Here is a 13,107-nt window from a genome sequence, read left to right as displayed (position 1 = left end):
ACCGATATTTTTATCCGCTGCACTAATTCACCCCCTCTTAGTGCCGACCCCCTTTTCTAACAATCATCATTTGAGTTATCACTTAAGTGGTATTCTATTGTTCGAAGTGCCAAATCCTTCATGTTTTTTGGAAGGTTATTCTTATTGAATCTCGGATTTTGATGATGAAACCAATTGATAATATTTATCTGATCTGCGTTTTGAGTGACACAAGAAGCTTCGATCAGGGAGAGACAATTAAAGCAGAAAGAATCATGTTGGGCTGGAGTGGAACATGTTAAAAGATTGGACGTCGAGCCGGAGATTGGTTGACGTATCGGAAGAAGGCTTCGGGCCATAGATCGAAGTAGGTTTTAGGTGTAATTAGGTTGGAATTAGGCCAACTCAATTAGGGGTCAATTGGGCCCAAGTTTGGGCTGTGTTGGGCTACATAAAAGGCCCAAACTGGTGGAACCATTGGTGGCACAGTCTTTGAGACTGTTAGGTGGTGGTATCACCCAGACAGTCTCCAAGAGACTATCAGGTGGTGGTATTGCCCAGTGACAGGGTGTTAGGCGGTGGTATCGCCAATACCCTGAAAACCGAGGATGAGACACTTTTATGCTCTAAGTTTGAATCCACTTGAGGCCTTTAAATACCCCTCTCATCCCTAGTTAAAAAACATAAGAATTAAGAGCAAAAGTAGAAAAAACATTGTTGTAATCTTGTGAGAACTCCTCTCAAGTTCTAAGTGTTAGTGTAATTTAAGAGAGGAGTAAGTAAGGGTGTAAAGGTTCTCTCTAGAACCTGTCAAAAGAAGAATCAAGTATAAAAAGGTAGTTGATCTTCGCCCATTGAAAGAAGATCAATAGTGGAAGTTGGTGGCAACGAGTGAAGAGGAATCGAGAGTGGATGTAGGTCACGATGCTAATACCCGAGAGACCCAAGATAAGACTAGTTTTGGCTCCAAGTTTGAATCCATTTGAAGCCTATAAATACTCCTCTTATCCCTGGTTAAGACATACAAACATAAAGAACTTAAAAGTGGGAAAACACTGTAGCAATCACTTGAGAAATCCCCTCCTCTAATTCTAAAGTTTAGAATTCTATTTAGGGAGGAGTGAGTGCTTGTAAAAGGTTGTCTCCTAAACCTTTAAAAAGGAGAATATGAGTGTAAAAGAGTAGTTGGTATTAGCCCATTAAAAGAAGATCATTAGTGGATGCTAGTGAATATAGATCACGACGATCGAACTATTATAAAAATCTAATTTGCATTTACTTTAAGTCCTGTACTTTAAATTACAAACTGATTTCTTACCTTTACTTTACTTTCTTACCTTTTTAAAATTAAACATTTTCAATAGAAACTTCTATTATGAAGATTTTTAAATCGATGTGATTTTATCGTTGTACTAATTCACCCCCCTCTTAGTGCCGACTCGATCGTAACAAGCTTATATCATACCATTGGAATGTGTATGAAATAAGTTTAGAAATTTTAATTTTTTTTAATAATGTAACATATATTTTGTCTGATGTTTATTATCCTACTATATATATTTTTTTAGTTGTTTGTATTAATATTATTGGTGTATTAGAATAATATTAATATGATAATGATTTAAATATAACAATAATTACTATGAAATCAAAATGAATAAATTACTTTTATGAAATTCCATCAGATTATTTAGTTGTGTTTTTTATCCTCATACTAGATTAGATGGCTTAAGCAATTATTTAATCACTTTGAAAGTTTAGGAGTAGATACTGATCTTGGTAATAAAATTAGAGATATTAAAAAATTAGTCATTAACTTATATGATCATTATAGTGCTTATTGTAATAGACAACATGGTACCTTTCATACTTCTCCATTTATGGATCAAGCTAGCGGAGGTAGTAAAATATGTAAGGGAGAATAACTATTATCATAAAGATAAAAAGAATCAAGGAGATCAACAGCCTCAAACTTCGAACTTGATACTTATCTAATAATTTATTTTGAGTTTGGTTACAGTTCTACGGATATAAAGTTTTCTATTTTGGAATTATGAGTGTGATACACAATAATATTTTTAATCTTGATGATAATCTCGAGGCAAATTTTAATGACTATAATATTGACGATAGTTGTTAAGTAAGCCTTATGCTTGGTAGGATAGATCTTAGATGAAGCTCAAGCATATATATAGAGGATTGGAGAAAGGTGACGAAATGAAAATAAGTGATCATCCAGGAAGATAATAATCTCACCTTCAAAGTATCAACCAAAGGCACGAGCAGATCGACATCAAAAGTGATTAAACCATTACTGGGTTTTTCTCAATTCCTTCAGTCGAATTAGTGGACAGTGATGTCGTTTTAGTCTGTACGATGCAGATTGCAGAAGATGAGATTTGGATTGATTTTTAGCAATTTTCCCAAGCTACAACTTCATGGCCATTTAATATTTCTAACCTGATTAAAAAAGATCAAAATATGGGGTTGGAAGGACTTTTAAAGTTCTTAGTTGAAGGTCTTGGTTGAATTGAATGTTAGATTGAAAGAAAAAAAGTTGTGTCAATTGTTTGGTAATATGAAAATAGAGGTTCAGCAGATAGGAGTCGAATCAACCTTATATAGGGTTTCTTATATTCTGATATCTGTTCGAGTGAAGTCAATATTATAAAGGTTTGGTAGGCCACTGTAGCTAATGATCGGTCCTTGCCATTAATTTGCTGGACTTTATTATTCTGCAAATCAAAGGGTTATGGCCCAATGAAGCACTCAACCAGCTATCTGGCTTTTCAGCTTTTACCTATGCTTGTTCTTCGCCATAAGCAGGATATAATAAATTGTGGCCTCTTTTGGCTAAGGGAGATGTAGTGCTAAGTTAAGCACATGAAACCACACGAATGAGTTACTTGTTAATCATACCAATCATCCCTCGACTTCATGCAATCGAACTTGAGATGTCTTCAATGAACGTAGTGTCTCCCATTCAGGTGAAGGAAATGTCGGTGGTTCATCCAACTCAAAATTTTCAAGGATCAGAAACTACTATTAGTGCCTATTTCATGTAGTTTCATTGCTTGTTCCAAGTAAAACGAGTTAATAAACATCAGCTTTGAAGGCTGATCGTTTTACGTCATCAGGAATACATTACCACAAACATCAGTCACTAAATCAGACGCGTGGCATATGTTTGTTATTCGTTCACAACATATCTAGAACACAAGCGCTGGTTGTATTTATACAGCTCATAGAACGCAAACAACAGCATAGCAACTCGGGGGACCTTATTCACATTTCTAATGAGAAATACTGGCACGACTTGGGTTATTACCTCCGTAAATGAACAATAGAACTATCAGTGATACACCCATGTGCTTCACGATGAAACCAACAAAGGGAAATCAAACAAAGAACTACCATCATTTTGTGACAAGGAACTAGTTCACAGTATATGCTAACCACTATGAGAAAGAAAAACATATCCTGAAGAAAAAAAACTTAAAGCATAATACTATTCATAGAAATAAAAACTCTATCAAAACTAAGCATCAATTTAATCTTTGAATCTGTTTACCTGAAAATATCCACTATGATTCAGTATTTATTGATATCTTTGATCTTCATCAGTAGTTTCTACAAGTTGCTTCCATGGTCACATTCATCTGTCAGTGTAGCTGCCAAAAAAAACATATCCTAGAGGTAAAAGAAAATTCAGAAAAGAATGAAATACTATACTGAAAAAGATTGCTGATTAATGCTTTTTGAGTTGCATGTTTTACTATCTGAATAATATTTGTAATAGTATGCCTAAATGGATGTGAAATGCTAGAGTGCCTAAATGGATGAGAAATGCAAGAGTGAATAAATGGGATGAAAAACTATAACAAGCATAAATGATTTCTTTCACTCTAGGTACAATAAGTGCCAGAGATGCTAAATTCATTCAGACCAATGTAAAATACTTCACATGAATAACATAATGCCAGAAGTTTGGTTTTCATTAACTAGCATGTCTGGGAACTCTATGCATCTACCACTTGCTTAACCAGCCCTTTGTTCAATGATTTTCTGTATAAAAATTTTGCTCCCACCAATGATTTTAGCAACCGTCTTGAGACTCAGCCTTCAATCTTTACAAAACTTTAAATCACATTTCTCAACTAAAATAACATAAAAATTTAAAGCACATGAGACGGACACTCAAAAATGGAAATCTGTGAAGGTTCCCAACCTGGAAAATGGCTCAAATTTACAACAGTAATAGAGAAAGCTAAAGAAAAATGTGCATAGATGTACGAACCAGAGTAAACATTTCTTAGCATAGCATTTTAATGTTATCAACTTATTAAGACAAACATTAGCTATATCTTATTATTATTAGAGAAAAGATAGGTGCAAGGGGGAACAGAAAAAAAAATGTAGTGCAGAATTCTATGAAACTAGAGTAGGAATATTTATTATTTGAGACTGCCATTAGAATTTCTGGAGTTGACCAATGTACTTCTGTGGATTAATTAGTTATATAGACCCTCGGTACATAGAAATAATGGGACTGTAGAGCATTTTTTAAATCCAGAAATAGTCAAAGAATTGGTGAATCTGCTATCTACTTGAGCAAGTAATGACACCTTTTGTAATGCCAAATCAAAACACAGTGATCCGTATATGGAACAGTTGGAAAGAAGTTCTATGTTGTTGGCAGAGTTTCGGTATTAAACAAGGATTTCAAATCAGGTTGACTATAGCGTAAGATGTGGTTAACTGTGGTTTTAAGATCGTGCTCTTAGGCTCAGCTGACAAAATGACACATCAGAGAGCATTTATTCAATCAACAAAAAATTAGATGTGTAAGGGTACTATGCAACTACTTATGCATAACCTTCAAAAGAATAGCATACAATTACCTCAAGATATTGGTGAAGGCTACTTGAAGCATGGATATGCCCAGTGTTCAAATATGACTGTGCATATTCATCAATCCTGTCTAGCCTGAATTTTTTTTATAAATCCAATTTGCATGAGCATGAAGTCATGAATGTACTAAATAATAAAAGTAGAACTTTCTAGAAAGCATTTACCTGTATACATAATTTATCATGATGCCTCCACTTTGTTCAATGCCCTTGTCTGAACTATCTGCCATCCAGTTTAACCTTTCAATCATCTATAACAACCGTTGACAAGCATTGAGTTCCTCAAAAAATGCATTAATGAAGTGGATAACATGTTTAGATACTTCAAATAATTTTGGTCTCAAATGGAATGAAGCTATTACAATGATTGTCTAGGGTTACAACATAAAAGCAACAAATTTATTTAGAAACTATATAGTCATAAGACACATTAAAAATTTCGACAAATAATGATAGTACTTGCTCTTCAGAACATCAATAACTGCCATTGTGCTTATCTTGGACTATTATTTCATTGATAATGGTATGATTTTCTTTGTTCAGTATTTCAGCAGGATTCAATATTTCATACTCTAGAAATTTTACTAACCATGTCAAGTAAGCGCAACAAAATTGAAATATAGGAGAAATTTGCATGGCAACTGATAAAAAGGGATAAATTACAAGGACAGGCCATGCTTCCAGAATTTTGAGGGTAAAAGCTTCTTTTTTTTTTGTCCGTGCCCAAAAATGAACAGGGGACCTCTAGTGTATGAGTAGCATGATAACTAATTATACCATCTGACAAAGTTTTAAGATACCTAATACAACCCTCTTTATTCTGAGCTTGGCATTGACTGTGAAAAGAGTTTAACAATAAATATGAATGAGTGGAGTAGCTACTTAGATCCCCTTGTCCATTCAAGAAAGGACTTTGTGTGTACTAATATATGCTTCAAGCAATTAACATGGATCAAAAGAAGTGGCAGAAAATATTGAGTATTTATAAAGAACTAAAAGTCTGTTCCATGATTTCCATCTATCCTAAATGATTTTCTTCTTCTTCTTTGTCTTTTTTTTTTTTTTTTTGGTGAAGCAAAGAATAGGCCAAAGCCTATTCAATTCTAAATGTTGGCACAACTTCATATTTCATTCATTCATTAATTGGTTAATTCCTCAAAACTCCAACTCATTCTTTCATTTAGCAGAGTTGCAGTACATGTTTCCTGAGGCAAGGAGTTTCAGAAGATGTTACAGCATACATCTTAATATTTGAACACCGAGGTCATACTGGTTACCTATGCCTACTTAGCTACAAGATTCTCTTATTATTTAAAGTGCTATATCTATGTATATACAGGTCTCATCCAACCCTAGCAAAATATGATATTTTTCTATTCACATCATACTAGTTAAGGCCACCTTTGGTTAACTAATTGGATAAATCATTCAATTATCAGCAAATATAATATTTCTACTGAAGATCCTTGCAAATTTCTCTCTCATAAGTCAACATTGGTAATTTGGAGAATGAGTATCCTTTACATACAAAGGTTTAGCCATAATAGCTGCATCTTCTGATAATGTTATTCTATCATAATCCTACTCCAGGAATGAAATAATAATTGCACATATAGAGTATGACTCAACAGCATACAAAAAACAAATCTTCCAAAGTCTACAATGGATTTATGTTTTGGTTGAAATAGAACATTTTCCACTGAAATTTTTCATTCCAATGCACCACTAGCGCATGAAACATAATAATAAGATGATTAACATGGATATTAAATCTTAACCAAATTGCGACAAGCCAACTTCTAATAGACATAAAAGGCTCACGGTTTTCCACCCATGCCACCAGCATGCCACATTATTTCAAGAAAAGAGGAACAAAGGATCAACACACAATGATAAGTTATATTTTAAAGATATTGCTCATGAAAAGGTGAAATTAAACTTGAGTTTTGTGGATACATTTGAAGAAGTTATGGAAAAGTTTGTAAATTGAGATATTTTTGGAGGGGTGAAACTAGTGTGCAGGGATCTGTCTTCATCTTGTTGGAATGAAATAGCTCTACTTCCATGTGTGGAGATGATATATCTCATGAGACAAAAAAAAAGGGAAGAAAAAGGGGTGGCATGGCTGTTGCATGATATGGGAGGACTTATAGGGAAAGGCTAGAGGGGCAGTGTGGAGAGTGGCATGAGTCAGGTAGAGGCATTTAGACTGCCTTTGAGAACACATTTGTATTATAAATATGCATTTAGAGAAAGGGGCTTAAATAAATGTATAGTTGTGAAATGCTTTGAGTGTTTGGTAAACAATAGATGAAAACTGCATTTTAAATGTGCATTGACATAAGTGTTAGTTGATAAAAATGTATTTCAAAAGTCTATTGAATATTATATGATAATTTTACTCTTTTAATATTTTTAATATTTATTCAAAAATAAATACATATTTTCATTTAAATTAATAAATAAATAAAAATGTATATAATCTTACAAAAATTTCATATGGCCCATTATATAATAAATAAATTAACCATATAAATGAATGTAAAATAATATTTGAAAATAATAAATAAAATTTCAGACTTGTGAGAAAAGAGGCAACGAGAAAAATCAAAAGAATGGATAAGAAGGGTTACAATTTCTATGGTAATTTTATGAATTTAGATAATTCCATAGGGTACTTTGGGAATTTAAAAAATTATATTAGTCCCACAAAAGTTGAAATGCTAATGCGAGGATTTTCAATGCAGTATCCAAACCAAATATAATTTCAACACGCATATCAAATGTGTTCACAAACTCACCCTTAAACAAATGCCAATATTAGTTGGATTCAATATTTTTACCAAAGCTACGTCTCAAAAATCATAATCCATAGTTTGTAGTTTGTACCAAGGTTCGTAATACCGTACCGTACCAGTATTTCGACCTAAGCTCGGTACCGGTACGATACGATGTACCGAGCGGTATACCCAGGTGCACCGCGCACTGTAGCACTATTTACAGTGTATTGCTACAGTGTACTGGTGCACTGTACTGCTACTATAACAGTGCACTGCAACAGTAAACTTTACTGTTGCAGTGCTACAATGTACCGCAACAGTGCACTGTACTGCTACAGTTATTACAACAGTGCTTTCTACATTGCTACAGTGTCTCTACAGTGTTACAGTGCACTGCTACAGTCAGACCGGTAGTAGGCAGTCCGCGTACCGTTGGCCTATCGGACCGGTACGTATCGCCCGTACCGAATGATACGATTCAGTATGACAGACCTTGATTTGTACTACATGATGTTTATACATTGACACTCCCTAGACCCCACAATGGTAGGAGCTTCGTGCACTAGGTATGCCCCTTTAGTTTGTACTATATGAAGTTTTTACCTTTTTGGCATAATATACAATAATGATAATATTCATCCTAACTTTTGTGACTAGATAGTAAATAGGACCAAATTATTTGTTAGAGAGTAATCGTGTATCACTAGTCTACAATTCTCTTCAGTCTACTCTTTAAGTAGAAAGAAAACCAATAGAGCATTATTACGATACATCAGGTACTAGGGATGGAGAAAGATATTGCTACAACATGAAAAGGTACAATATAACTTGAAGAATAAAACAAGATACAACATGGTGACAACACTCAGCATCATCCAGTTGAAGTCCTAGAGAATAAGTGGAGATATTAATCTTAATAAATGAAAGCAAATAACCAACGAGCATCTGTACCTTATTCATCATGGGAAAAATCATTTAATGAGCAAGGTACAGGAGTTAATAATGGAAGAAGCAAAAATCAATAATATAAGCCTATTGATTATCATCCAATACTTACCAAAATGGAAACAGATGGCAGTTCAAAAATCATTTATCCATCTTATTTAGCATCAAAAAGTTAACATTCAAGAAAAACAAGATCCTAATTAGAAGTATCAACAAAGTATCCTCAGGTATCCCAAATTATCCAATTTATACTACGACACTTGAGCCTGTATCCATAACATGCATAACCCTTAATCTAGGCTCACAATCATAGTGAGATCACTGTCGTATACACAATAACACATTCATCTTAATAATAGATTGCATCTACTTTGTCCAAACTATTCTACACCAATAACAAGCCAAAACATCAAGACTAAGGTCAAGAGGCTCGGACAGAAAAGACAAGACAAAGATAATAAACAAATATGAAATATAAAAAGTAAAAACAAAATATCAAAACATTGAATCCAACTTATCAATAAAGATAAACATGACATGGCATACCGATCCATTTTGCAAATGGAAGTTAGCGACCACATCAAGAGCTTTCCCTCGTTTCTTCTCTTTAAGGATGTACCTACAAGTGATAGCACAAATAATAGTCATAAAAACATAATCAAGATCCTATATGATTTTGATCAAAAACACACAAGATCGGTTCATGGTGTTCCCTATCTCTACAAGAAACTGATATCTATTTTTCCAACAATTAAGGAATATCATTCTTTTACCTATAATAAGCTTAGTTGGGTCTGTTAAATTCATATTTTAAGAAACAAATTTATATCCTTTCAAACATTGTATTTGCTTAGTTTAATAGAAAAAAAAGAAGTTCCAAATATGACATTTTGAGATTGAAAATACTGTTTGTTAGTTAATAGTGAAATCTCAGCACCTCCTAGTAGAAGAAGAAACAAATGGAGATTGATCCCGTTATATCTTGGTATTGCCTAGTCTAACAGAGGAAAAAAATGCAGTTAAGACATTTAAGCTTGAAAATTTTGCTTATTAGTTTCACAGCCAAATCTTGTCACCCACTTGGCAAAGAAGAAAGAAACGGAGATTGATATTAACAATCATGACTACTTAAATAGTTTAAGTAGAGCAAAAATAATGTCATCCATCTTAGTCATGACACATTAGGAACTGAATACATGAAGATTATTTGTTGTTTTGAGCTCACAGGTTGAAAGAAACATTACCAACCAAAGATTTACTGTTAACACATAAAGACAAAAGTCACACTATGAAGATTCATGACCAACAATGTTTAATTTCAACTGTGAAGATCCTGAAATGAACCTGTTATGCATATTGATTTAAGAAAAGTTTCACTAAAAATTTTGTAGTTGTAGAGGGTTCACTTCACACAACTGGGTAACATCATCAGATACTGGGACAAGATTTGACTCTGAATCAGCAATAGTGACATATAAAGTAATGAAATAGTGAAAAGAAAATGAAAGACACTATATTATTATGGACATCATTCTTGGTAATTGCTAAGTGACAAATTGGATTTTCTGATTGGTGCAATATTCTTCAAATTGTTAATATCCAATCATGCTCTTGAATAAGAAAGACAATCAATCCCTTTTAAAGTTTATAAAAATACTTAAAAAAATCATATATTTACTTAATCCACAAACCTTGCACACAAACGAAGTAGAGGGGGTTTTAGTGCTTCACTCAAGATATCAGACTTGTTCCACTCTCTTGATGTCAGTAATTTATACATTATTTCCATAACATCTTTTCCAGAATCGTGTTCCCTGTGACAAAACAGAACCCAGTAATATGATGCTAACGATAACAGATATGGAAGTAGAACAAATAAAGTTCAAATAAAATATGTAGATAATGTGACACCTAACAAGAATCTAAATAACTAGTTAGCATCATAATTTAATGGGCCTTTTTGTTGGCTCATTACCATTCCTTGACATATTTTGGTTATGGCATTTATAATAAGTAGACGAGGGCAGGCCTTGGTATGAAAGTAAGATTGCTCCTTTACGACCTTGGAGACCAAGGTTCGAGTCACAAATATAACCTTTTTAAATATTTAAAGGTAAGGATGCATACATAACTCTCCTTAGATCCCACATTGGCGAGAGCCTCGTGCACTGGGTACATCCTTTTTACTTTATAATAAGTAGATAGCTTAAAAAATTCAACTTAATCCTTCCTCTCCTTGTAACTTCTCTCTTCTTTCTCATTGATATTTGTCCATTTCCTTTACCTTGCCTTGTCACCCTAAATTCTGGTCAACTTTTAACTAAAGAACATGGATAGCATGAATTGTCAGTTTAATTTGTATTAGGTACATATCCAATGTGATAATTTTAAATACTTCTTGGATGAATGGAAAGTATCTGATATCTTATCAATCCATTCATCACAATAGAATTTTAAGGATATTTTTCAAATACTTACTAAGAGATTTTTTCGATGTTAATTTTTCAACAAAGATGAAAAATATTAGATGGATAAATGATAAATAGATGGTTTATGTATTATTTGTATTAAGCATTGTATCAAGATAGTTTCATAGATTCTCAACATTTTGCACTATGTAGAGCCCTTCTTTTCTTTTTCTGTGGTATTGGTGTCAAGCCTGGAATCTGTCTCCCCTCTTATCCAAGATACTTCAAGCATATTTTTTCAGTCTTAATGTCCTTGCAGTCTTCTCTCCAGGCTCTTCGGTGACAATGGAGGAGACATTTTCTTCAGTTTGCAACAAGCCTTTAGTTTAAGAGGGATTTGCTATGATTTGTTGGTTACTAAAAGACCAATATTGCAAAGATGTTCAAGGAAATAGGCAAGCTGGTGTTCCTATTAAAAATTTCCATTCTAGGAGGATTTAACATCCTAAGGAGAAAATTCATCATAATACTTTTATCCTATGCTCTACAAAATTCATGTGATGTTGATCGATGTACAGAGCCATAAAGTTAAAGATGTTATCATTTCATCCTCAGGGAGAAGGATGTCATTCCTGAAAATTTTGCTATATTCTTTTATTGCCATGTACCTTGTGTCCATGCACTCTGATTTATCAAACTCAATTTCAGAAGCTGTACCCGACTGCAGCCATTTAAGGTAGCCACTGAGTATCATCTCTTTTTCTTCTGGAAGAAGGAGGTCCTCTATGAAATTTGAACCAGAGCCTTTTTCTGAGAAGTGCTTCATATCCTCAGTCTCCGATTTAGAAAGTTTTATTTGAGAAGCAAACTTTGGAAGAAGCCAGTGCATATATCCAGGGATTGGGCTAAGAGTAGCAAAAATCTTCACATATATTTAACAAGAAATGGAAGTATATTAGTTTCAGCAAGCACAACAAACTGACACGTACCAACAAAATCAAAATAAAATTAAAAAGCTCAAGTGTTCTTATATTGTTTTTTAGATAAAAAATAACTTATCAGGGACCTAGAAGTTTGTCCTTTTGGTTTCTCTATATAGAAAAGAAATTTCACTCAAGTTTTGGAAAAAAAGTCCACCATGTCGCTTGACATTTATGATAATGCGCATTTGGTTAACTCATCGGATTTTGTCTCAATCAAGACCCACACCCTCCTCTATGTGATGGAAATCAGGCCATATTTTGCACACGTGAAAAGAAAAAGGACCAATCCGAATCATGCACAAAGAAGGAAGATTATTTTACGAGACTATTCTGGAAGCTTTATCTGTTTAAAAGTTGACCATATACAATGTATTGAATCGTCATGATGTGATTTTTATTTTCTTCTTTGTTAGTTACTTTTCTTCTTGTATTTGTGGCCTATATAAAGATATCAAGAATTGTATTGGGATTAGTCTTAGAATGAATAATATTGTTATTTCTCACAAAATATGTGAGTGCTGATTTCTCCTCTTCTTGCCTCAGTCAGCTTGCAATGAAAACCTATGGATCGACCTCTCAACCATGGTTCACCTTATCGGTCTATACCAGTGTATCGATCAACTATCGGTATGATATGTACTGAGCCATACCGAGTGTACAAACATACAGCACATGAGGGCATATTAATATACCACTCGTATCGAGCGATATGCTACGGTACGGCGAACCTTGCACTCAACATCATAAGCCAACTAGAAGGATGTTCAAAGCCCTCCTTGACCATCTTAGTACGTGTTGAACTCTAGAATTTGTTCTTTATTGCATAAATTAATAGTTCTGCAAATCAAATTTTGTTTTCCTCTCTCTTAGTTTTAGCCTTTTTTTATTTATTACCCACCTATCAATTCTCTCATGTTAAGCATCCCCTTTACGGTTGTCCTACACCACTAATGCATATGACTAGGCTTGCCATTATCGCTTCTGGACCAATAGCCATGTCATGACCTATTTTGTTACTAAATTTTCTACACTACTATCTCATACTCATATTTTTTGAAGGTCTCATGGCTCCTCAAGGTCAACACAGTCCCTAACCATACCA

General features: G+C 33.8%; 1 protein-coding gene across 5 annotated transcripts in view; it reads right to left on the bottom strand.

Moving 5' to 3' along the window:
- Nucleotides 1–3,143: 3,143 nt before the first annotated feature.
- The window catches only part of LOC135585118 (uncharacterized), a 35,364-nt gene continuing 25,400 nt past the window's right edge, over nucleotides 3,144–13,107 (bottom strand). For 2 of the 5 annotated variants that reach the window (XM_065183629.1, XM_065183630.1), the window contains exons 11-16: nucleotides 11,691–11,944; nucleotides 10,306–10,428; nucleotides 9,161–9,233; nucleotides 5,055–5,140; nucleotides 4,881–4,965; nucleotides 3,352–3,669 (exon numbers count right to left, since the gene is read on the bottom strand). In XM_065183629.1, coding sequence (XP_065039701.1) covers nucleotides 3,610–3,669; nucleotides 4,881–4,965; nucleotides 5,055–5,140; nucleotides 9,161–9,233; nucleotides 10,306–10,428; nucleotides 11,691–11,944 — 681 coding nt within the window. In that variant the 3' untranslated portion in view covers nucleotides 3,352–3,609. The other 3 variants (XR_010513532.1, XM_065183631.1, XR_010513533.1) reach the window with 3 other exon arrangements.

The sequence above is a fragment of the Musa acuminata genome, chromosome BXJ1-5, assembly GCF_036884655.1.
Source record: "Musa acuminata AAA Group cultivar baxijiao chromosome BXJ1-5, Cavendish_Baxijiao_AAA, whole genome shotgun sequence".
NCBI lineage: Eukaryota > Viridiplantae > Streptophyta > Magnoliopsida > Zingiberales > Musaceae > Musa > Musa acuminata.
Note: the sequence above shows the minus strand (reverse complement) of the source record. Positions and strands in the feature narration are given on the sequence as shown.